This window comes from Rhamphochromis longiceps, linkage group LG11, assembly GCF_057381845.1.
Source record: "Rhamphochromis longiceps isolate RC_006_pf linkage group LG11, R_longiceps_female_GT1.1, whole genome shotgun sequence".
NCBI lineage: Eukaryota > Metazoa > Chordata > Actinopteri > Cichliformes > Cichlidae > Rhamphochromis > Rhamphochromis longiceps.
In genome coordinates this window covers 39,628,868-39,650,967 of record NC_140567.1, presented here as the reverse complement: position 1 = coordinate 39,650,967, position 22,100 = coordinate 39,628,868, and the positions used below count along the sequence as shown (strand labels likewise).

At 48.0% G+C, this 22,100-nt stretch overlaps 2 protein-coding genes across 3 annotated transcripts; both read left to right on the top strand.

Moving 5' to 3' along the window:
• Window positions 1–20: 20 nt before the first annotated feature.
• On the top strand, window positions 21–9,735 carry ttc24 (tetratricopeptide repeat domain 24). Of its 2 annotated transcripts, none has more exons than XM_085424097.1 (14): window positions 21–204; window positions 488–699; window positions 780–1,073; window positions 1,149–1,350; window positions 2,616–2,822; window positions 2,956–3,084; window positions 3,207–3,328; window positions 3,863–3,940; window positions 7,322–7,392; window positions 7,459–7,532; window positions 7,618–7,675; window positions 7,762–7,790; window positions 9,241–9,280; window positions 9,352–9,735. In XM_085424097.1, exons 2-14 carry the CDS (start codon window positions 514–516, stop codon window positions 9,461–9,463), a joined length of 1,602 nt encoding a protein of 533 aa, XP_085280223.1. In that variant the 5' UTR covers window positions 21–204; window positions 488–513; the 3' UTR covers window positions 9,464–9,735. The 2 variants fall into 2 exon arrangements, with proteins under 2 accessions (XP_085280223.1, XP_085280222.1); XM_085424096.1 differs by having other exon boundaries at window positions 507–699; window positions 9,352–9,731.
• A 156-nt stretch (window positions 9,736–9,891) lies between these two features.
• On the top strand, window positions 9,892–22,032 carry LOC146660060 (gonadotropin-releasing hormone II receptor-like). Its single transcript, XM_085424098.1, has 4 exons — window positions 9,892–10,002; window positions 12,366–12,894; window positions 19,058–19,259; window positions 19,367–22,032. Exons 2-4 carry the CDS (start codon window positions 12,367–12,369, stop codon window positions 19,801–19,803), a joined length of 1,167 nt encoding a protein of 388 aa, XP_085280224.1. The 5' UTR covers window positions 9,892–10,002; window position 12,366; the 3' UTR covers window positions 19,804–22,032.
• The last annotated feature ends 68 nt before the right edge of the window (window positions 22,033–22,100 follow it).

Here is a 22,100-nt window from a genome sequence, read left to right as displayed (position 1 = left end):
TGGCGTGACGTCATAATGCAAAGAGTTTACTTGCGAAGTCTTCTTCTGTTGCTGCCGGTTTTACCGACCACTTCCGCGTTACCATAGCAACGAGTCAACCTGCAGGTCAGAGCGGTTTAGCAGAGGGGCTAGCTGCTTCAAATGTTCGGTTTCAGGGGACAGGTGAGCAGTGAGGAGGAGGAGCTTCATCATCCCCTGCAAGCTGTGAGTGTTTGTTATCGGCAGCAATTCAGTGATGTACTCTGCTGTAGCTGATTCAGCCCTTTAATAACCTCAGTATAAGCTCTTACTGATTGATCAGACCTTTCCTCATGGATCAATAATAACGTAGATAATCACTGTTACTGATTTGTCTCACTGACCTGCGCCTGATCCTGAGGATGGATCTGACTGATTGGTCCACACACCTGAACCTGCAGGTTCTCCGGTAGTCAGCTGATTCATTGATGAAGGCAGCAGGTTAGCACATCTGCATGTCTTTATCCAGGTGACTCTTCCTCCTTCAGGTCCAGCATGACGTCCCGTGCAGCCCCTTCAGGTAAAGAAGCTGTGAAGGTGAAGAGGAGGAGTGGGAGTGTGGGGCGGAAGCAGACAGCAGACATTGAGGAATTGACATCTTCTGGGAACAAAGCGCTGCAGGAGGGACGCCCACAGGAGGCGCTGAGGTACTTCAGAGATGCCCTGAAGGCTGCAGAGCAGGTGAGGCGGTTACAAGAACAGATGTGGTGTCAGCAGTGTTAGTGGCACTCCTGGCACTACATTTCATATCATGCTCTCAGCTCCAGGACTCGCGGGTCCTGCGGGCCTGTTCCTTTAACCTCGGGGCTGCCTATGTGGAGGTAGGACGACCTCGGAAAGGTCTGGACTTCCTGCGGCATGCTCAGCCTGGTCCCAAGGCCGACCGCCTCCCTGACCTCCAGTTCAACCTTGCCCTGGCCCATGATGCACTGGGGCAGAGCCGGGAGGCCGCCACCTACTTCCTGCAAGCTGCCCAGCTGTATAGGTCACAAGGAGACGGCTGCAGCGAGGGGGATGCCTGCGTGGAGATGAGCCGCTGTTACAGCAGGACACGGGTCAGGACCAAAACCTGAATTTGACACAGAATAGGTGAGCCAGGTGACTCAGGTGTGTCTGTCTGTGTGTCACAGGACTGGGCGCTGGCGGCTCAGGGTTACTTGCGAGCTGCAGAGAGTTACAGAGTGGCCAACATGTTGGACTATGCAGCCACCGCCCTGTCAGAAGCAGGAAGTCACATGACCCAATCAGATCAGTGCAACCAGGAGGACATCATCGGTGTGCTGTCAGAGTGTCTGAGTTTGATGGGGAGCATTACGGACCCGAGGACTCTGGGTAATCACCTGAAAGAAGGTTGCTTGATTCAGAATGGAATAGAATAGAATAGGCCTTTAGTGTCACTGTGCAATCGAGCTGTGGTGCTCCAAGGCAACTATGCAGGAATAAATAACACACAGGAGACACAAGAGAAAGCCGTTAGAGAAAAAACCTGCAAAATGCTTGGAGGTGGTGCAGAGACTTGGTCTAAGTAGAGTCTGTGTGTGACTGACCTGAGTGACGAGGGTTCAGGTTGGTGGGTGGCCAAGGTGGGGTGTGGGGGGAGGGTGTTTGTTAACCGTCCGAATGGTCCAGGGCAGGGGTCGGCAACCTGCGGCTCTTTAGTCCTTATAGTGCGGCTCCGCGTGGTTTGGGAAAATAAATTAGAAGTATTTAGCTGAAGTGTAATTTATTTATGTTAGTTCTTTTTTAACTTGTAGTTCTAAATTGGAAGATTATTGTGATATTGAAATATAAAAATAAAATTATATTCTATTTTTTCATCGCTCAAAATAAGCGTCACACTCGTGGAAGCTGGTGTACCCGCCGAAACGGCGTGCATTTACCGAGACTTTCAACCCCAGCCAGGCCAATTATGGCTCTTCGGATCCACATCATGTCAGCAGCTGTTCCCCAACTATGTTAAAACAAACACGCTCACGCCTCACAGACGACAGCTTACAGTCCTGCGTAAAGATGAAAGTGACTTCGTACAGCCCCAATCTGCAGACGCTGTGCGCAGAGGTTCAGGAGCAGAAGTCCCGTTGTAAACATATCACGGCAGACCCGACGATGTTTCCATGAACAGGCTTTTCAGCATCTCTTTATTGACCACTTTTCACACACGGTTGCTGTGCGCACACAGCCGACTGTAGCTTTGCAGCTCACAGCCCGACACACACCAACACAACAGCAGAGAGAGCACAGACGTAAAGGCGGCGAGGCGTGATTGTGGGTGCCGCTCAGGTGTGTCCAGATGGCTCATTGGGTGTTAAAGGTTGCTGACCCCTGGTCCAGGGGAAGAGGTGAGTCTGGAGGTGTGGGACCTGATGGACCTGTGGTACCCACTAGAGAGCCGCGGGTCAAACGGGTTAGTGGGCGGGATGTGAGGCATCACATGGCCCTGGTTTACCTGAGACAGGAGGATCTGGCGATGGCCTCCAAGGCGGTGATAATAACCATCTGTGCAGCCTTCCTGTTCTCAGTCGTGGGCCCTGCGTACCAAACACCCAGGCAGGAGGAGAGCACGCACTAGTTACTGTAACTGCTTCTCTGTCACTCAGGTGAGCTGTACCTGTCGGTGGGCGTGTCTTACTGCCGGCTCAGGTCTTTCCAGGAGGCAGTGCAGTGTTTCCAGAAGGCTCTGAGCCCCGCGGCTAAGTGGCCCCCCCTGCTGCCCAAGGTCTTGCACAACCTGGGAGCGGCGCTGAACTCCATGGGCCAGTTCAGGTCCGCCGTGGACTACCACAGGCTGGCCGCTGGACTGTACGGTGAGGCGCACACCTGCGGCTCACCTGTTTAAGCAGTTCACCTTTGACCCTCACAAACACTTGCCACATCTTTAATCAGGAGTCTGACAGGAAAATCAGTTTAGCTATAACAATGCTCTGTGTTTGTGTACAGGCTCTCAGGGTTGCCGTGGCGACCAGGCTCGCTGTTTCAGTAACCTTGCGTTTGCCTTCAGTCGGATCGGTGAGGAAGAGGAAGCAGCAGAGAGCTTAATCCTCGCCCTACAGGGATTCAGAGACACAGGTAACATCAGTACTGTCTATGTACATCGGACAGGTGAGACCCCTGTGCTCACCTGTGTGTGTGTGTGTGTGTGTGTGTGTGTGTGTGTGTGTGTGTGTGTGTGTGTGTGTGTGTGTGTGTAGGGGACTACCTGGCACAGGCTCAGGTGTGCGAGGTGCTGGCTGAGTGTTACCTGGTGCAGAGGAAGCAACACAAAGCGGTTCAGCTCTACAAACAGGCTCTGAGTGCGCTCTCTCACTGCCAGGTAGGTACGGTGGTAATGTGAGGTCAGCACGAGTGTGTACTCACCTGTTGGAGGTTGTTTGATCAGTGAGAGCGATCAGAGCATGAAAGAGTCGCCACAGAGCAGCATTGTCGTGTCTCTGTTCAAACTGTCGATGCAAACTTTATTCATACAGCATTTCATCACACACATCAACTCTACACACTTCACACAAAACAAAACTACACAAAAAAACACAGACACACACACTCAGAGCAGTTCAAATATCTGAGCTGAGCAGGTCACAGCTGTATGACAGTATCGGGAACCAGAGGATGGACTTAAAGGTCATTCTGTGCTGACCTGCAAGCTGATGCAGTGACTTCAGATTTCTGCATACCCATGAGGACTCTGCGTTCTGTATGAGGTGCAGTCGTTGTGCTGCAAAGAAAGCCTTACAACAATCTGTCCTACTGAAAGCTTGGACCTCGGGTCAGAGTCAGTTTGACAGAAGTCCATTAAGATCTCTGTCAGATGATACACGGGAGCATCAAACCTCGTCTTCTTCGCTTTCAGGACAGCGGCGGCATCCAGGACCAACTGGTGGAGCGACTGACTGCCACGCTGCAGCAGAGTCTGACCGTCGGTCCTCAGGTCTTACCACAACACCCATTCACTAAACCCATCACTGGTTATAAAGCCCAATAACCTCAGTTTGATCTGAATTAAGAAGCAGAAAGTTAGCGGCCATCCAGGTCTTTATGTCTTTAAGACATTCCTGCAATTTAACTCATTGGTGTGTGTTATCTGGCTTCATGGACAGATAGAGCTGGCTGTCATCAGCATAGCAGTGTGTCTGTGAAGGTTCTCAGTCATCCAGGTCATCGTAGTCTAAGGAGCTTGGAAAGAAAAGCGTCTGGACTTCTTTAAGTTGCTTGAAGACGTTTCACCTCTCATCCGAGAAGCTTCTTCAGTTCTAAGGTCAAATGGCGGAGAGTCCCAGATATAAACCCGGTGGGAGTTTCCCCCCACAGAGGGACAAAAGGACCCCTGATGATCCTCTAATCACATGACCCAAGGTGTGAAACTGGGTGTGGGTCACAATCAGCCAGGGTTTCAGGTGAGCTCATTGTGAAACCTGGCCCCACCTTATCATGCGAATTCCTGAGGTCAGATGGCCCAGGATGTGAGTGGGCGTTAAGGCGTCTGGGGAGGATCTCAAAACTGGATTATAGATGGCAGAGAGTTGGTGTCGTAAACCACCGCCTCTGTTCAAAGATGGTCGCTCACAGTGGATATAAATGGCTTCTTTCACTCCTCTTTCAAACCATCTGTCCTCTCTGTCCAAAATGTGAACGTTGGCATCCTCGAAAGAGTGACCTTTGACCTTTAGATGCAGATGGACAGCTGAGTCTTGTCCTGTGGAGGTGGCTCTTCTTGCGCTTATGAAGTGGCTGTTTGGTCTCTCGAAAGGGACAAAATCATTGACCGTCTTACATATCACAGCTTTACCCAGGGGATGCCATACCCTGCATCTACGGACTTCCTAAAATCCACAAGGAAGCTGTCCCACTCAGACCCATAGTCAGTAGCATAAACTCAGCCACTTATAACATTGCTAAACACCTTGCTACCATCCTTGCGCCTCTCGTGGGGAACACCCCACACCACATCAAGAACTCCACCGACTTCACCGACAAGGTCCAGAAACTTACCCTGGATCCAGATGAAACCATGGTGTCCTTTGATGTAGTCTTTCTCTTCACTTGCAAACCCACCACGGAGGCCGTGGAGACTGTCAGAAAACAACTACAAGAAGACAGCTCCTTGGAGGACAGGACCAACTTCACACCCGATCAGATCTGCACACTGTTAGACCTCTGCCTCACCACTACATACTTCAAGTACAACGAGGGTTTCTACAGACAAAAACATGGCTGTGCCATGGGCTCCCCCGTGTCACCTATTGTAGCCAACCTTTACATGGAGGAAGTGGAAAGGAAGGCTCTTGGCTCTTTCAAAGGAAGAGTACCCAGCCACTGGTACAGATATGTGGACGACACCTGGGTCAAAATCAAGACACAAGAAGTGGAATCCTTCACTGCGCACATTAACGCTGTGGATAAAAACATCAAGTTCACCAGGGAAGACACAAAGGACGACTGTCTGCCTTTCCTGGACTGCGCCGTGCACATTGAAGAGAACGGCAACCTCAACATCGAAGTTTACCGGAAGCCCACACACACGGACCAGTACCTCCTCTTTGACTCCCATCACCCTCTGGAACACAAACTTGGAGTAATTAGGACCCTACACCACCGGGCAGAACATGTTCCCTCTAAGCCTGAAGGGGAAAAGAAGGAACACACACATGTAAAGGAAGCACTCAAAACGTGCGGCTATCCTAAATGGGCGTTCTTAAAGTCAGCAAAGAGGCACAGAAAAGAAGACCAGACACCAGCGAGGGAGGATAAGAAGGACAGACACAACAACATTGTCATCCCCTATGTAGCCGGTGTATCAGAGAAACTCAGGAGAGTTTTCTCCAAGCATGACATCCCGGTGTATTTCAGACCCAGCAACACGCTCAGACAAAAACTGGTTCACCCGAAAGACAAAACGCCAAAACACAAACTTAACAATGTGGTGTATGCTGTACAGTGCAGCGAGGAATGCTCAGACCTCTACATCAGAGAGACCAAACAGCCACTTCACAAGCGCATGGCACAACACAGAAGAGCCACCTCCACAGGACAAGACTCAGCAGTCCATCTGCATCTTAAGGATAAAGGACACTCTTTGAGGATGCCAATGTTCTGCCATCTATAATCCAGTTTTGAGATCCTTCCCAGACGCCTTAACGCCCACTCACATCCTGGGCCATCTGACCTCAGGAAATCACATGATAAGGTGGGGCCAGGTTTCACAATGAGCTCACCCGAAACCCTGGCTGATTGGGACCCACACCCAGTTACACACCTTGTCTCATGTGATTAGAGGATCATCAGGGGTCCTTTTGTCCCTCTGTGGGGGGAAACTCCCACCGGGTTTAAATCTGGGACTCTCCACCATTTGACCTTAGAACTGAAGAAGCTTCTCGGATGAGAGGTGAAACGTCTTCAAGCAACTTAAAGAAGTCCAGACGCTTTTCTTTCCAAGCTACTTACATCTGCACAGCAGTGTAAATGTATGCTATGTCTTCTAATGATGCTGCCTAAGGGAAGCATGTATAATGTAAACAGAATTGGTCCTAGCACTGAACCCTGTGGAACTCCATAATTAACCTCAGTGTGTGAAGAGGACTCTCCATTTACATGCACAAACTGGAGTCTATTAGATAGATATGATACAAACCACTGCAGTGCAGTACCTGTAATACCTACAGCATGTTCTAATCGCTCTAATAGGATATTATGGTCGACAGTATCGAACGCTGCACTGAGGTCTAGCAGGACAAGCACAGAGATGAGTCCACTGTCAGAGGCCATAAGAAGATCATTTGTAACCTTCACTAAAGCTGTTTCTGTGCTGTGATGAGCTCTGAAACCTGACTGAAACTCTTCAAATAAACCTCTGCAGATGATCTGTTAGCTGTTTGACAACTACTCTTTCAAGGATGTTTGATATAAAGTAAGGTTAGAGATTGGCCTATAATTAGCTAAGACTGCTGGGTCTAGAGATGCTTTTTGAGTAAAGGTTTAACTACAGCCAGCTTGAAGGCCTGTGGAACATTGCTGATCATTAGAGATAGGTTGATCATATTTAAGATCGAAGCATTAATTAATGGCAGGACTTCTTTGAGCAGTTTTGTAGGAATGGACATGGTGATGGTTTGGAGGATGAGAGTTCTGTCGTTAGTTCAAAGAAATCAATAAGAGAGGCAGGATTCAATAAATATAAGAATGTCACATGACATAGTACCACCTGCCCACACCTGTGAATGAGCACAGGTGATATCAAACAATATCAAACCATCAGACAGGTGAATATTGTCCTGACAGCAGTATAATATGTCCTCCTGTTTAAATGACTCAGAAGCCCCACCCACCGGCACCACACAGCCTCTGGCCACATCGACACAGCCTACCTATTGGACCTCATGTCAGGTAAGTCCCATTGTTACACGCTACACAAAAGGTCAGACAGGTCACTGATCAGCTTTGTCCTCACAGGAAGAGTGACATCACAAAGAGCCCGGGCACAGCAGCAAATCAGCAACCAGATGCTCCAGAGACTGATGCCCCAGGTGAGTCTCACCTGTTCCAGCTAGAAACAGGCTTGTGTAGGACTTCATAGTTTGTGTGATTCACGTTGGGTGTGTGTGTGAACAGGATCTCAGCAGGAGGCCTCTGAAACACCTGAATACATGAGCATAGCACCTGGACAGAGGTAAGACCAACACAGCCCAAATCTGGACCTCAGGTGGGCTCCTGTTTCCTCTGAACAAACCACAATGTTTGTATTTCTGTTTCCAGCTCAGACCAGTTAAACAAGCGGCAGCGCAGTGAGTCTCCACCACCTCATACACATCACAGCACACCTGAGGAACACCTGTGGGACATGTGGACACTATCACCCCATTAGAGCACTTCGCTCTCGCTCTGCAGGCCTACTTGCTGTTCCTAGAGTATTTAAAAGTAGAATGGGAGGCAGAGCCTTCAGTTTTCAGGCCCCTCTTCTGTGGAACCAGCTTCCAGTTTGGATTCAGGAGACAGACACTATCTCTACTTTCAAGATTAGGCTTCAAACTTTCCTTTTTGCTAAAGCATATAGTTAGGGCTGGACCAGGTGACCCTGGATCCTCCCTTAGTTATGCTGCAATAGACGTAGGCTGCCGGGGATTCCCATGATGCACTGGGTGTTTCTTCTTCACTCACTATGTGTTTATTGACCACTCTGCACTGAATCATTTAGCTCTCTTCCACGGCGTGTCTTTGTGTCGTCTTCCTCCTCTCACCCCCACCTTCCCTGAGCCTGGTTCAGCCGGAGGTTTCTTCCTGTTAAAAGGGAGTTTTTCCTTCCCACTGTTGCCAAAGTGCTGCTCATAGGGGGTCATATGATTGCTGGGTGTTACTCTGTGTTATTGTAGGCTACACCTTACAATACAAAGCATCTTGAGGTGACCGCTGTGATTTGAATTGAAATTGAGGTTGATGAAGAGCTGGGGTGCACCTGTTGCCTTGAGTCAGATTTATAAAGGTGTGCACAAACATGTTGTCTGATGTCTGTCTGCACCTGAACACCACAGGAAGAGGGAGGCAGGCTGTCACTGCCGGAGTCACTTCAGAGCTGAAGCTGTGTGAGGACGAAGAGAAGCTATTTAAAGCTTCACAGTCACCGTGAATAATAAGGAGCCTGATGAATTATTCACTTTGTACCCATGAATATATTTATATGTGAAAGCATGTGCACAGCTGCAGTGAGGTCTACGTGAGGTTATTATTCCACCTGCAGCGATCTAAATTTGGAGCTGCGCTTCCCGTTCGGGGACCTCCGGGCGTCTCCGTGAGCAAACAGCAGCAGAGTCTGAAAGCCTCCTGCTGATTGGATCAGAGAGAGCAGGCAGACCGATGCAGGCGGGAGTTCTGTGTGAGTGAGCTGCTGAGGATGGCGCCGGCTTCCTCACAGTGCTGTCGGTCAAACAGGGCTGGCTTTAAAAAATTTATTTTAATTTGAATAATGCAATATTGATTCATTAAATCCTGAACCGGCCTGGCTCTGCTGAAGGTTTCTTCCTGTTATAAGGGGTTTTTTCCTTCCCCCTGTCACCAAAGTGCTTGCTCACAGGGGCTGTTGCGGTTTCTCTGTATTATTGTAGGTGTTTGGGGCGACTACTGATATGAATGAAGCTGAATTGAACTGAAACCTAATTGGGCGATCACCTCGTCAAACAGGTGTGCTTTGCTTTAAATGCGACAGGAAGTGGAACTGATAACGTACCTGTGTGTTTCCAGGTGAGTTGTGGTTGGACAGAGGGAACCCTCGCACTGACAGGTGACACATCCATTAATCAAACTTTATTAATCAATTTTTTAAAAGTCAATAAATAAACCTTTTTTTTCCAGCAATGCTTCACTGGCTCAGGACAGTGAGGCCCCGCCCAGCAGCCCAGGTGACATCAGAGAGCAGTCCTCCCTTGTGTCCAGTTGGAGGTCTCAGTTTTGTTTGCTGATGTAAGCTCTCCTGATTGGACAGTCGGTAATCGGAGAGGACCTGTCAGCGTCACTGAAGTCCTTAGAGCTTCAGTCAGCTAATGCTGCAGCGTTGCCGTGGCTCAGACCGAGAATCAGAGCTGAGCCATCACATTGTGCTGCTCACTCTGACCCGAGACTCTGACAACAGAAAACCTAAAAAGAAATAAAAACACACAACCAGCCGTCTGTCTCCAGACAGAATTCTTTGGACTGTTTTTCTGTGTAAAACATTTATTATTTAATTGTAATTAAATTATTAGTGATGAAACTATTGAAACAGTGATTTTTGACTCAGCAGGAAGCACACACACACACACAGTGCTGTAGCTCCTCCCCCTCCTCCTCCTCACTGCAGCCTGTCTGAGTCTCAGTGGTTCTCTTCATTGCTGCAGCTGAGGATCAGGATCAGAGGCGGTTCTCTGGGTTCTGCTGTGCTGGAGTGCAGGAAGAACATGAGGAGGAGAGGAGGAGAACAGAGGAGTCCGACCTGAGGCGGAGAAACGATCCATAGCTGCTGAGCAGGTAGAAACAAACCCTTTCACAATAAAAGCCTCAGTGAAGGTGCTTTGATGTGATTGTGAACTGAGCTTGGTCTGTTGCTTAGCTCTCTGATCAAACTCAACCTGATCACATCATCCTGAGGGGTGGGGCTAACCTGTTGAAGGATCATCTGACAGCAATGAGCCCAGAACAGCTGTTTGATGATGTCATCTTGTTATTTCCTGTTTTATTTCTAACACTGCAGAGAGGAGACACCCTTCTTTTTCTTTGAGCAGGTCAGCTTGAGCTGCAGGTAAAAGGTGGATGTGTGGCGAGAGTTAGAAGCTGGGACTAATTTGCATATTCAAAACGGAGGTGAAGTAAGAGGGGCTGGGTTTGATGGCGTAGAAGAAGAACTTTAACAGGAAGTTTGTGCTCTAGTTCACCATTGTCGCCCCTGGCGTGGCACACGGCGGTGCAGGTTGTTGGTGATTGTTCACCTCCATCGTCTGGACTGAGTGAGCAGCTCGAGCTGTACAGGACTGTCACCATAGTGTGTGTGCATAGGCGTCATCTCACCTCACTGTACTCTTTACAATACTAAGGACCTTCAGGCGACTGGTCAGTGCTGAAGGTCAGGTGCTCTGAATCACATGTTTATGGAGACTTGGTTTAGTTAACAGGTTGTATTCACTCACACATACACGTGCGCGCGCACACACACACACACACACACACACACACACACACTCTCGTTCATTGTTCAACACACTGATATTTCCCACCCAGCCCTCTGATTGGTGAAGGCTCTGCCTCTCTAGCATCAGACACAAACACGCTGGCCAAGGAGCTCAGCCAGTCAGACGTAGGAGGCGGAGTCTGAACCTCTGCAGTGACAGAGGTGAAGGTTGCCAAGGTAATATAATGAACACCCACAAACACACACACACACTGATCCTGGAGCCAAAATTAGCTGCAGACCTCTGAGCTGTAACCTGACCTGTGTGTGTGTGTGTGTTTTCCTATCTCAGGGGGACCAAGATCCAGGTCCCCACAAGTTAAAGGCATTTTTCACACTCAAAATGTGGTTTTAGTGTCAGGGTTACAATTGGGTTATGGTTGTGCGCCCCAGGGTGGCTGTGTAGCTTGCCGTCACCAGTGTGTGAATGGGTGGATGACTGAATGTGTAAAGCACCATACAGGCCATTTACCATTTTTATGGTTAGGTTTACGGTTAGGATAAGCAGCTAGGGAAAGCATTGTGTCAATGGAATATCCCCACTAGGATAGCAACATCTGATGTGTGTGTGTGACGGTGACAGTAGTGACGGGCAGCAGACGTCACACCGTGAACAACGAGGGGAAATGGGACACTCGTGGTGCTGAAACACATGTGAAGGACCAGATGTGTTTCTCTTAGAGACAGTTTTCATATGGTCATATTTACCATTAGACTGCATCCACTCAGAGAGCACATTCGCCTCCATCTACCTGTGAGCATCATCTGCTGACAGCAGCCCAGACAGATTTCAGCTGCTTCTCCATCAGAAGCCTGAAGGTTCATTCCACCAATCAGTTGAAAACATTCCCTATTGTCTGGGATTTATCATCTGCATTATTGATCGCTGATTGGTTCTTTTTAATGCACCAACACTTAAAGGCCTTGGGCTTCCTGCTGGAGCTATTTTTATCTTTAACAGGTGAACCTGAGTCAACTGACTCCCCAGTTACCATGGTAACCCCATCCCCTTCTCCTCAGCCTTTAGGGAGATTCTTATCTGTGACAGATAGGAAGTCTATTACACAATAAGAGCTGTTGGACTACAGGTTGGTAGACAAAGAGAGAAACAGACAGGTGATCTGCAATATCCAATCAAAGGTCAGCAAGTGAATCATCTTCTGTGACTTAGGAACAGATTAAACCTAAATAAAACACCTGTACACCAAGTCTCTGTGTCTCTGCAAACTGAGGTTCAGTGACCCCCAGAAGCCTCGCATCACAATGCAGAGAAGGTCCACTGGTTATAAGATACAGAAGAAGAAGAACATCCCAAACGATAACATGAAGGAGAACATACTAGTGTGACCCCAGGAAAACATTTTAACTGTCAGACAACCCTGAGGGCACAGGTACACAAATGTACCTGCTATGAATGCTCAGCGTCCAATGAATACGCTGCTTAATGACTAAAAGAAAATGGTTATAAGAAGGTTTTTGCTAAGCTAACAGTTTCAGATTGCTTTTATAGCTTGTGCTAAGGTAAGCTAACAGTTTGTACCTGCTGCTAGTGTTTGTGCTAAGTTAACCCTACCTCCTAAAACTTACTAACTGAAAGCAGTTAGTAATTTTTAAGAATGTGATTGTGATTCTAAAACTTCATTTTCATTTTTCTTCTTCTGTACAGGATGGCAGGTAACTGGTCCATCCTGAGGTTGTCTTTACCCCCCACCAGTTCTACAGCCACTACCCTTCACAACACCTCCCAGTACCCTCCTCTACCAGACTGGGAGGCTCCCAGCTTCACCCGGGCTGCTCAGTTCCGAGTTGGAGCCACCTTTGTCCTCTTCTTGTTTGCTGCCTGCAGTAATCTTGCCCTATTGGTCAGTGTGTGGCGAGGGCAGCGTTTGGCATCTCACCTGCGCCCATTAATGCTGAGCCTGGCATCAGCCGACCTGATGATGACATTTGTGGTGATGCCTCTGGATGCAGTGTGGAACATGACAGTGCAGTGGTATGGTGGTGATGCGCTCTGCAAGCTGCTCTGCTTCCTGAAGCTGTTCGCCATGCACGCCTCTGCCTTCATCCTTGTTGTCATCAGCCTAGATCGCCAGCATGCGATTCTGCACCCACTGGATGCTCTGAGTGCGCACAGCAGGAACCGACGCATGTTGCTACTGGCTTGGACCCTCAGCATTCTGCTTGCATCACCACAGGTAACTGTGAGCAGAGGTAACTGTGAGCAGAAGTAACTGTGGGCAGAGGTAACTGTCAGCAGAGGTAACTGTGAGCAGAAGTAACTGTGAGCAGAAGTAACTGTGGGCAGAGGTAACTGTCAGCAGAGGTAACTGTGAGCAGAAGTAACTGTGAGCAGAGGTAACTGTGAGCAGAAGTAACTGTGGGCAGAGGTAACTGTCAGCAGAGGTAACTGTGAGCAGAAGTAACTGTGAGCAGAGGTAACTGTGAGCAGAAGTAACTGTGGGCAGAGGTAACTGTCAGCAGAGGTAACTGTGAGCAGAAGTAACTGTGAGCAGAGGTAACTGTGAGCAGAAGTAACTGTGAGCAGAAGTAACTGTGAGCAGAGGTAACTGTGAGCAGAGGTAACTGTGAGCAGAGGTAACTGAGAGCAGAGGTAACTGTGAGCAGAAGTAACTGTGAGCAGAGGTAACTGAGAGCAGAGGTAACTGTGAGCAGAAGTAACTGTGAGCAGAGGTAACTGTCAGCAGAGGTAACTGTGAGCAGAGGTAACTGTCAGCAGAGGTAACTGTGAGCAGAAGTAACTGTGAGCAGAGGTAACTGTGAGCAGAAGTAACTGTGAGCAGAGGTAACTGAGAGCAGAGGTAACTGTGATCAGAGGTAACTGAGAGCAGAGGTAACTGTGAGCAGAAGTAACTGTGAGCAGAGGTAACTGTCAGCAGAAGTAACTGAGAGCAGAGGTAACTGTCAGCAGAGGTAACTGTGAGCAGAAGTAACTGTGAGCAGAGGTAACTGTGAGCAGAAGTAACTGTGAGCAGAGGTAACTGAGAGCAGAGGTAACTGTGAGCAGAAGTAACTGTGAGCAGAGGTAACTGAGAGCAGAGGTAACTGTGAGCAGAAGTAACTGTGAGCAGAGGTAACTGTGAGCAGAAGTAACTGAGAGCAGAGGTAACTGTGAGCAGAAGTAACTGTGAGCAGAGGTAACTGTGAGCAGAAGTAACTGTGAGCAGAGGTAACTGAGAGCAGAGGTAACTGAGAGCAGAGGTAACTGTGAGCAGAAGTAACTGTGAGCAGAAGAAACTGTGGGCAGAGGTAACTGTGAGCAGAAGTAACTGTGGGCAGAGGTAACTGTCAGCAGAGGTAACTGTGAGCAGAAGTAACTGTGAGCAGAGGTAACTGTGAGCAGAGGTAACTGTGAGCAGAAGTAACTGTGAGCAGAGGTAACTGTGAGCAGAAGTAACTGTGAGCAGAGGTAACTGAGAGCAGAAGTAACTGTGAGCAGAGGTAACTGTCAGCAGAGGTAACTGTGAGCAGAAGTAACTGTGAGCAGAGGTAACTGTGAGCAGAAGTAACTGTGAGCAGAGGTAACTGAGAGCAGAGGTAACTGAGAGCAGAGGTAACTGTGAGCAGAGGTAACTGTGAGCAGAAGTAACTGTGAGCAGAGGTAACTTTGATCAGAGGTAACTGAGAGCAGAGGTAACTGTGAGCAGAAGTAACTGTGAGCAGAGGTAACTGTGAGCAGAGGTAACTGTGAGCAGAGGTAACTTTGATCAGAGGTAACTTTGATCAGAGGTAACTGTGAGCAGAAGTAACTGTGAGCAGAGGTAACTGAGAACAGAGGTAACTGTGGGCAGAGGTAACTGTCAGCAGAGGTAACTGTGAGCAGAAGTAACTGTGAGCAGAGGTAACTGTGAGCAGAGGTAACTGTGAGCAGAGGTAACTTTGATCAGAGGTAACTTTGATCAGAGGTAACTGTGAGCAGAGGTAACTGTGAGCAGAGGTAACTGAGAGCAGAGTTAACTGAGAGCAGAGGTAACTTTGATCAGAGGAAACTGTCAGCAGAGGTAACTGTGAGCAGAAGTAACTGTGAGCAGAGGTAACTGAGAACAGAGGTAACTGTGGGCAGAGGTAACTGTCAGCAGAGGTAACTGTGAGCAGAAGTAACTGTGAGCAGAGGTAACTGTGAGCAGAGGTAACTTTGATCAGAGGTAACTTTGATCAGAGGTAACTGTGAGCAGAGGTAACTGTGGGCAGAGGTAACTGTCAGCAGAGGTAACTGTGAGCAGAAGTAACTGTGAGCAGAGGTAACTGTGAGCAGAGGTAACTTTGATCAGAGGTAACTTTGATCAGAGGTAACTGTGAGCAGAGGTAACTGTGAGCAGAGGTAACTGAGAGCAGAGGTAACTGAGAGCAGAGGTAACTTTGATCAGAGGTAACTGAGAGCAGAGGTAACTGTGAGCAGAAGTAACTGAGAGCAGAGGTAACTGAGAGCAGAGGTAACTGAGAGCAGAAGTAACTGTGGGCAGAGGTAACTGTCAGCAGAGGTAACTGTGAGCAGAAGTAACTGTGAGCAGAGGTAACTTTGATCAGAGGTAACTTTGATCAGAGGTAACTGAGAGCAGAGGTAACTGTGAGCAGAAGTAACTGAGAGCAGAGGTAACTGAGAGCAGAGGTAACTGTGAGCAGAAGTAACTGTGAGCAGAGGTAACTTTGATCAGAGGTAACTTTGATCAGAGGTAACTTTGATCAGAGGTAACTGAGAGCAGAGGTAACTGTGAGCAGAAGTAACTGAGAGCAGAGGTAACTGAGAGCAGAGGTAACTGAGAGCAGCAGTAACTGTGAGCAGAAGTAACTGAGAGCAGAAGTAACTGAGAGCAGAGGTAACTGTGAGCAGAGGTAACTGTGAGCAGAAGTAACTGTGGGCAGAGGTAACTGTCAGCAGAGGTAACTGTGAGCAGAGGTAACTGTGAGCAGAAGTAACTGTGAGCAGAGGTAACTGTGAGCAGAAGTAACTGTGAGCAGAGGTAACTGTGAGCAGAAGTAACTGAGAGCAGAGGTAACTGAGAGCAGAGGTAACTGTGAGCAGAGGTAACTTTGATCAGAGGTAACTGAGAGCAGAGGTAACTGAGCAGAAGTAACTGTGAGCAGAGGTAACTGTGAGCAGAGGTAACTGTGAGCAGAGGTAACTGTGAGCAGAGGTAACTTTGATCAGAGGTAACTGAGAGCAGAGGTAACTGTGAGCAGAAGTAACTGTGAGCAGAGGTAACTGTGAGCAGAAGTAACTGTGAGCAGAAGTAACTGTGAGCAGAGGTAACTGTGAGCAGAGGTAACTTTGATCAGAGGTAACTTTGATCAGAGGTAACTTAGAGCAGAGGTAACTGTGAGCAGAAGTAACTGTGAGCAGAAGTAACTGTGAGCAGAGGTAACTGTGAGCAGAGGTAACTGTGAGCAGAAGTAACTGAGAGCAGAGGTAACTGAGAGCAGAGGTAACTTTGATCAGAGGTAACTGAGAGCAGAGGTAACTGTGAGCAGAGGTAACTGAGAGCAGAAGTAACTGTGGGCAGAGGTAACTGTGAGCAGAGGTAACTGTGAGCAGAGGTAACTGTGAGCAGAAGTAACTGTGAGCAGAAGTAACTGTGAGCAGAGGTAACTTTGATCAGAGGTAACTTTGATCAGAGGTAACTGAGAGCAGAGGTAACTGTGAGCAGAAGTAACTGTGAGCAGAGGTAACTTTTATCAGAGGTAACTTTTATCAGAGGTAACTGAGAGCAGAGGTAACTGAGAGCAGAGGTAACTTTTATCAGAGGTAACTGAGAGCAGAGGTAACTGTGAGCAGAGGTAACTGAGAGCAGAGGTAACTGAGAGCAGAGGTAACTTTGATCAGAGGTAACTGAGAGCAGAGGTAACTGTGAGCAGAAGTAACTGTGAGCAGAGGTAACTGAGAGCAGAGGTAACTGTGAGCAGAAGTAACTGTGAGCAGAAGTAACTGTGAGCAGAGGTAACTGAGAGCAGAGGTAACTGTGAGCAGAAGTAACTGTGAGCAGAGGTAACTGAGAGCAGAGGTAACTGTGAGCAGAAGTAACTGAGAACAGAGGTAACTGTGAGCAGAGGTAACTGAGAGCAGAGGTAACTGTGAGCAGAGGTAACTGTGGGCAGAGGTAACTGTGAGCAGAAGTAACTATCAGCGGAGGTAACTGAGCAGAGGTAACTGTAAGCAGAGGTAACTGTGAGCAGAGGTAACTGAGAGCAGAGGTAACTGAGAGCAGAAGTAACTGAGAGCAGAGGTAACTGAGAGCAGAGGTAACTGAGAGCAGAAGTAACTGTGAGCAGAGGTAACTGAGAGCAGAGGTAACTGAGAGCAGAGGTAACTTTGATCAGAGGTAACTGTGAGCAGAGGTAACTGAGAGCAGAAGTAACTGTGAGCAGAGGTAACTGAGAGCAGAGGTAACTGTGAGCAGAAGTAACTGTGAGCAGAGGTAACTTTGATCAGAGGTAACTGAGAGCAGAGGTAACTGTGAGCAGAAGTAACTGTGAGCAGAGGTAACTGAGAGCAGAGGTAACTGTGAGCAGAAGTAACTGAGAACAGAGGTAACTGTGAGCAGAGGTAACTGTGAGCAGAGGTAACTGAGAGCAGAAGTAACTGTGGGCAGAGGTAACTGTGAGCAGAGGTAACTGTGAGCAGAGGTAACTGTAAGCAGAGGTAACTGTGAGCAGAGGTAACTGAGAGCAGAGGTAACTGAGAGCAGAGGTAACTGAGAGCAGAAGTAACTGTGAGCAGAGGTAACTGAGAGCAGAGGTAACTGTGAGCAGAAGTAACTGAGAACAGAGGTAACTGTGAGCAGAGGTAACTGTGAGCAGAGGTAACTGAGAGCAGAAGTAACTGTGAGCAGAGGTAACTGTGAGCAGAGGTAACTGTAAGCAGAGGTAACTGTGAGCAGAGGTAACTGAGAGCAGAGGTAACTGAGAGCAGAAGTAACTGAGAGCAGAGGTAACTGAGAGCAGAGGTAACTGAGAGCAGAAGTAACTGTGAGCAGAGGTAACTGAGAGCAGAGGTAACTGAGAGCAGAGGTAACTGAGAGCAGAGGTAACTTTGATCAGAGGTAACTGTGAGCAGAGGTAACTGAGAGCAGAAGTAACTGTGAGCAGAGGTAACTGAGAGCAGAGGTAACTGTGAGCAGAGGTAACTGAGAGCAGAGGTAACTGAGAGCAGAGGTAACTGAGAGCAGAAGTAACTGTGAGCAGAGGTAACTGTGGGCAGAGGTAACTGTGAGCAAAGGTAACTGTGAGCAGAGGTAACTGTGAGCAGAGGTAACTTTGGGCAGAGGTAACTGTGAGCAGAGGTAACTGTGAGCAGAGGTAACTGTGGGCAGAGGTAACTGAGAGCAGAAGTAACTGTGAGCAGAAGTAACTGTGAGCAGAGGTAACTGAGAGCAGCAATAACTGTGAGCAGAGGTAACTGAGAGCAGAAGTAACTGAGAGCAGAGGTAACTGAGAGCAGAAGTAACTGAGAGCAGAGGTAACTGAGAGCAGAAGTAACTGAGAGCAGAGGTAACTGTGAGCAGAAGTAACTGTGAGCAGAGGTAACTTTGATCAGAGGTAACTTTGATCAGAGGTAACTTTGATCAGAGGTAACTGAGAGCAGAGGTAACTGTGAGCAGAGGTAACTGAGAGCAGAAGTAACTGAGAGCAGAGGTAACTGTGAGCAGAAGTAACTGTGATCAGAGGTAACTTTGATCAGAGGTAACTTTGATCAGAGGTAACTGAGAGCAGAGGTAACTGTAACTCACGGTTGGAGTTTTGTCTCTGACGTATACGCGAAAAATAAAACACCTGGAGATGACTCGCTTTGTTATGAAAGACATGAGTTTTTTCCACAGCTGAAAAGTGAATGCAGCAGTCTGTCATGTAACATAACATTAAGTTGTGTGTTGCTGCTACCTGTGCACCTGCTGCTCGCTCTGCACCCACATGTATGAGGCGACAAGAAACTTGATTTTATTAAAGCAGGTTAAATGATCACGTTTTCTTGTTAGAGATCCTCCTGTCTGAGCAGTCAGCAGCTTCTCCACCTGTCAGCAGGTGCCGGCTGCTCTCACATGCAGCTGATCCAGGTGAAAGTTCCTGCAGTAAATTCTGACTGCGTGTTAATCCTGGCAGGAATGCTCTGGATTATCCATGCACAACCTCCTGCTGATAGCTCAGGCTAACTGCTCCCCTTTGTTTCTATAAGGCATGCTACCGATCCTGAGACGTCAGTTGCTAGTTCAAAGTAAGAGCAGCTTCAGAGCAAAACTGAAACTCAGACCAGGACGTCACATCTGGATTTTTTATCTAATGAGCTGTTGTTTATTGTTAGAAATACTAATGTGAGGCCTCCAAAGTGTGACTCTGTCCGTCCATTAGCTATTTATCTTCAGGACCATCAGGGTGGACTCGGTGGACTTCACTCAGTGTGCGTCTCACGGTAGCTTCAGTCGCCGCTGGCAGGAAACTGTTTACAACATGTTTCACTTTACCACGCTGTATGTCGTCCCCCTGCTGGTGATGAGCTGCTGCTACAGCCGCATCCTGCTGCACATCCACCAGCAGCACCTGAGAGACAAAGGTAACACATCTGTGAACAACACCTGTAACGCATCTGAACCACACCTGTTCTCAGCCATCACAGCTGATTTGTTGTATGATCAGCAATGTAGACACTCCCTCTTTCAGCAGGTGAGTCGCCCCTGCGTCGCAGTGGCACCGACATCATCCCAAAGGCTCGGATGAAGACTCTGAAGATGACGGTGGTCATCGTGCTGTCCTTTGTCGTGTGCTGGACGCCATACTACCTGCTGGGGATTTGGTACTGGTTCCAGCCCGACATGCTGCGCATCACACCGGAGTACGTCCACCACGCCCTCTTTGTGTTTGGGAACCTGAACACCTGCTGCGACCCCATCATCTACGGCTTCTACACGCCGTCCTTTAGGGCCGACCTCGCCGCCTGCTGCCGCTGGGTGAGGAGTGATGCGGACACTTCGTCCCAATACATAGACCGAATGTCCACCAGAGAGGGTCCTCACAGCAGGGAGCACGAGCCGCAGCCCTCCACCAACAACCAGACTGCAGCAGATCAGCCAATGAAAGCACGTGACTTTAGCATGTGACTTATGCTTTGTGTCAGGTGATTTTTATTTGCAGGCGCCTGAGCAGAGTTGTTGCCACAGAATCAGAATAACGCGGTCATTTTGTCTGCATGTTGACTTTATCAGTTTAGATCACATGGTTTGTCACGCCCTCCACAGATGATGCTCAGAGAGAAGGCGCTGACCTCTGACCCTTGTGTCAGGCCTTTAAGAGAAGTGACTGCAGTCAAACAGCAGCAGCATGCTGATGCCTCTTGATTACAAATTAAAGTGCATCTTTTTTTCTCATTAATCTCAATCAATCATTAATCTCATCTGAATCCACAGAGCAGCTTCTAGTGTCTGGATGACCTCGTCAGGGACACCTCCAAAATGGACGTGCTCCCTCTGTGAACCACAGGGTGGAGCTCTAAGACAACAGGATGTGTCTGCATCCAGAGGCTGTATAGGCGTGGCATACAACAACATCAAATCTCACTCATTCAGAGCTCAGCCTTCTCAGTCTGTTAGTATGGTGACCTCACAGCAGTCATGTTATTGGTTAAATGATGTCTGACAGCACAAACGTGGTCCAGAGATCCAGTTCAGCCAAGCGGACAGCGAGCAGCTACAACTGCCTGTTTCACCATCCACTTGTTAGTCAAGGAGGTCACGCCCCTAATGATGCAAGCTTTAAGCCTTAATCCAGTTCAAACAGGTGACCTGTGGGGGCATGGAAGTCTCTGGGGACTGACTCACTGGTACATCTGCTGGATGTTAGAGGAACTGCAGCTTTGGAGGTTCAAATGTGACCATACCCATGATGTGACTCATGCATGTTTGTTTGTGTTTCAGGTTTTTAGCAATGTTATCATCCTTGGCAGTGTTGGGGTAGTTACTCAAGAAAAGTAATGGATCACACATTAGCTTTTACTTTTCTTAAAAGTAATGTAGTAACTTATTTAATTCCTCGCCGGAGAAGTATGTTGTCAGACTACTGGTTACATTACTTTCTGATTTCTCTACAAAATGACCTCAAACCCATTGTTACCAGTTACCTACAGGCTACAGTCCCACACACCAACGCAAAGCCCTCCTAATGACCGCACACATATGGACTTTGGTTTTTAGTTTATCACTTATTAACTCAAATTAAAGATGAGCTCATAAGTTCAGGCTCTGGATGCTGGGCTAACGTCTGCTTTAACAACACTCTGGGTTCTTGGCTAGCTTAGCGTTAGCATGCCACCCGTTCACATGTTAGCAAAGTGTCTGTAACGTGGACTGTATTCAGTGGTCGACAGGAGGCAGCCGACACACTCAGCAGGACAGTCAAAGCTTGCGACCATAGTGGCAGTGGGAATTCCACAGTGTTTGTCCTTTAATAAACGCCAACCTTACAAGCCCGGCTGAACGGCTGCGGTCTCATCATACATGAAGTGAGCAGAGTTCATACAACCAACATACAGTTCATACAACATACTTTGAGTTAGTGAGGTAACGATATGAGGTCCATGTGTGAGCACGCCGCTCTACAGAGGGCAGTGGTGAATACTTGTGACATCACTAAACATCAACTTACGCTGTCTCAAGGAGACACCGCACTATTACGACTGTTACAAGTCAAAGTTGTGTTAGTAGAAAAGTCTGGTTGTTTGTGTCCTGGCTGCACTTTCCACTCTACCGTCTTCCTGTCCTTTTGTGTAGTAAAATAAAAGCAATGCCCACATCTCCACTCCTCGAACGCTATCGCTGTGCTGCTCCACCATTGTCCTCCTCCTGCACATGAACTGAATCAGCTGACTGTACCATACAAGAATGTTTTCTTTCTGTCCAGCTGGCACTATCTCAAGAACTTGTTCAATGAAAGTAATGACATAATTGCAACTGTAATGCGATTACATTACTGCATTACTGAAATGTAATGTGATTACAGTAACTTGTTACTTTGTAATCCCTAACACCCAAAACTGGCCGTGGAGTTCCTCAGGGTTCTGTGCTGGGACCAGTGATCTTAATGTACGCTTCCCTTATTTAATACTATTTGAAAACACTGCATCCATTTTTACAGCTATGCAGATGATACCCAGGTGATATCCGGGTGTTAAGGTGAGGTACAAAAGTACTTCACCTCACACCTGCACCAGCTGCTCGGCCATCAATCTCTTGCTGCACAGTTTTAGTGCTGATGCAGTCACAAATCTGTTTAACGTGTCTTTATCGGCAGTTCACATGACTGTACATTAAACTCACCTTGTCAAACCTCAGGTGTCGCTGCATGAGCAGCTCGTCCGCTAAATAAATGATCAACAAAGACATGTTTTCTACTTCAGCTTTAT

Coding starts and splice junctions, on each gene's coding strand:
- ttc24 (XM_085424097.1), top strand. CDS start 514: ATGACGTCCCGTGCAGCCCCTTCAGGTAAAGAAGCTGTGAAGGTGAAG. Junction 3,329..3,862: donor GTGCGCTCTCTCACTGCCAG/GTAGGTACGGTG, acceptor CTTCGCTTTCAG/GACAGCGGCGGCATCCAGGA. Junction 7,533..7,617: donor TCCAGAGACTGATGCCCCAG/GTGAGTCTCACC, acceptor GTGTGTGAACAG/GATCTCAGCAGGAGGCCTCT.
- LOC146660060 (XM_085424098.1), top strand. CDS start 12,367: ATGGCAGGTAACTGGTCCATCCTGAGGTTGTCTTTACCCCCCACCAGT. Junction 12,895..19,057: donor TTCTGCTTGCATCACCACAG/GTAACTGTGAGC, acceptor TCCGTCCATTAG/CTATTTATCTTCAGGACCAT. Junction 19,260..19,366: donor GCAGCACCTGAGAGACAAAG/GTAACACATCTG, acceptor TCCCTCTTTCAG/CAGGTGAGTCGCCCCTGCGT.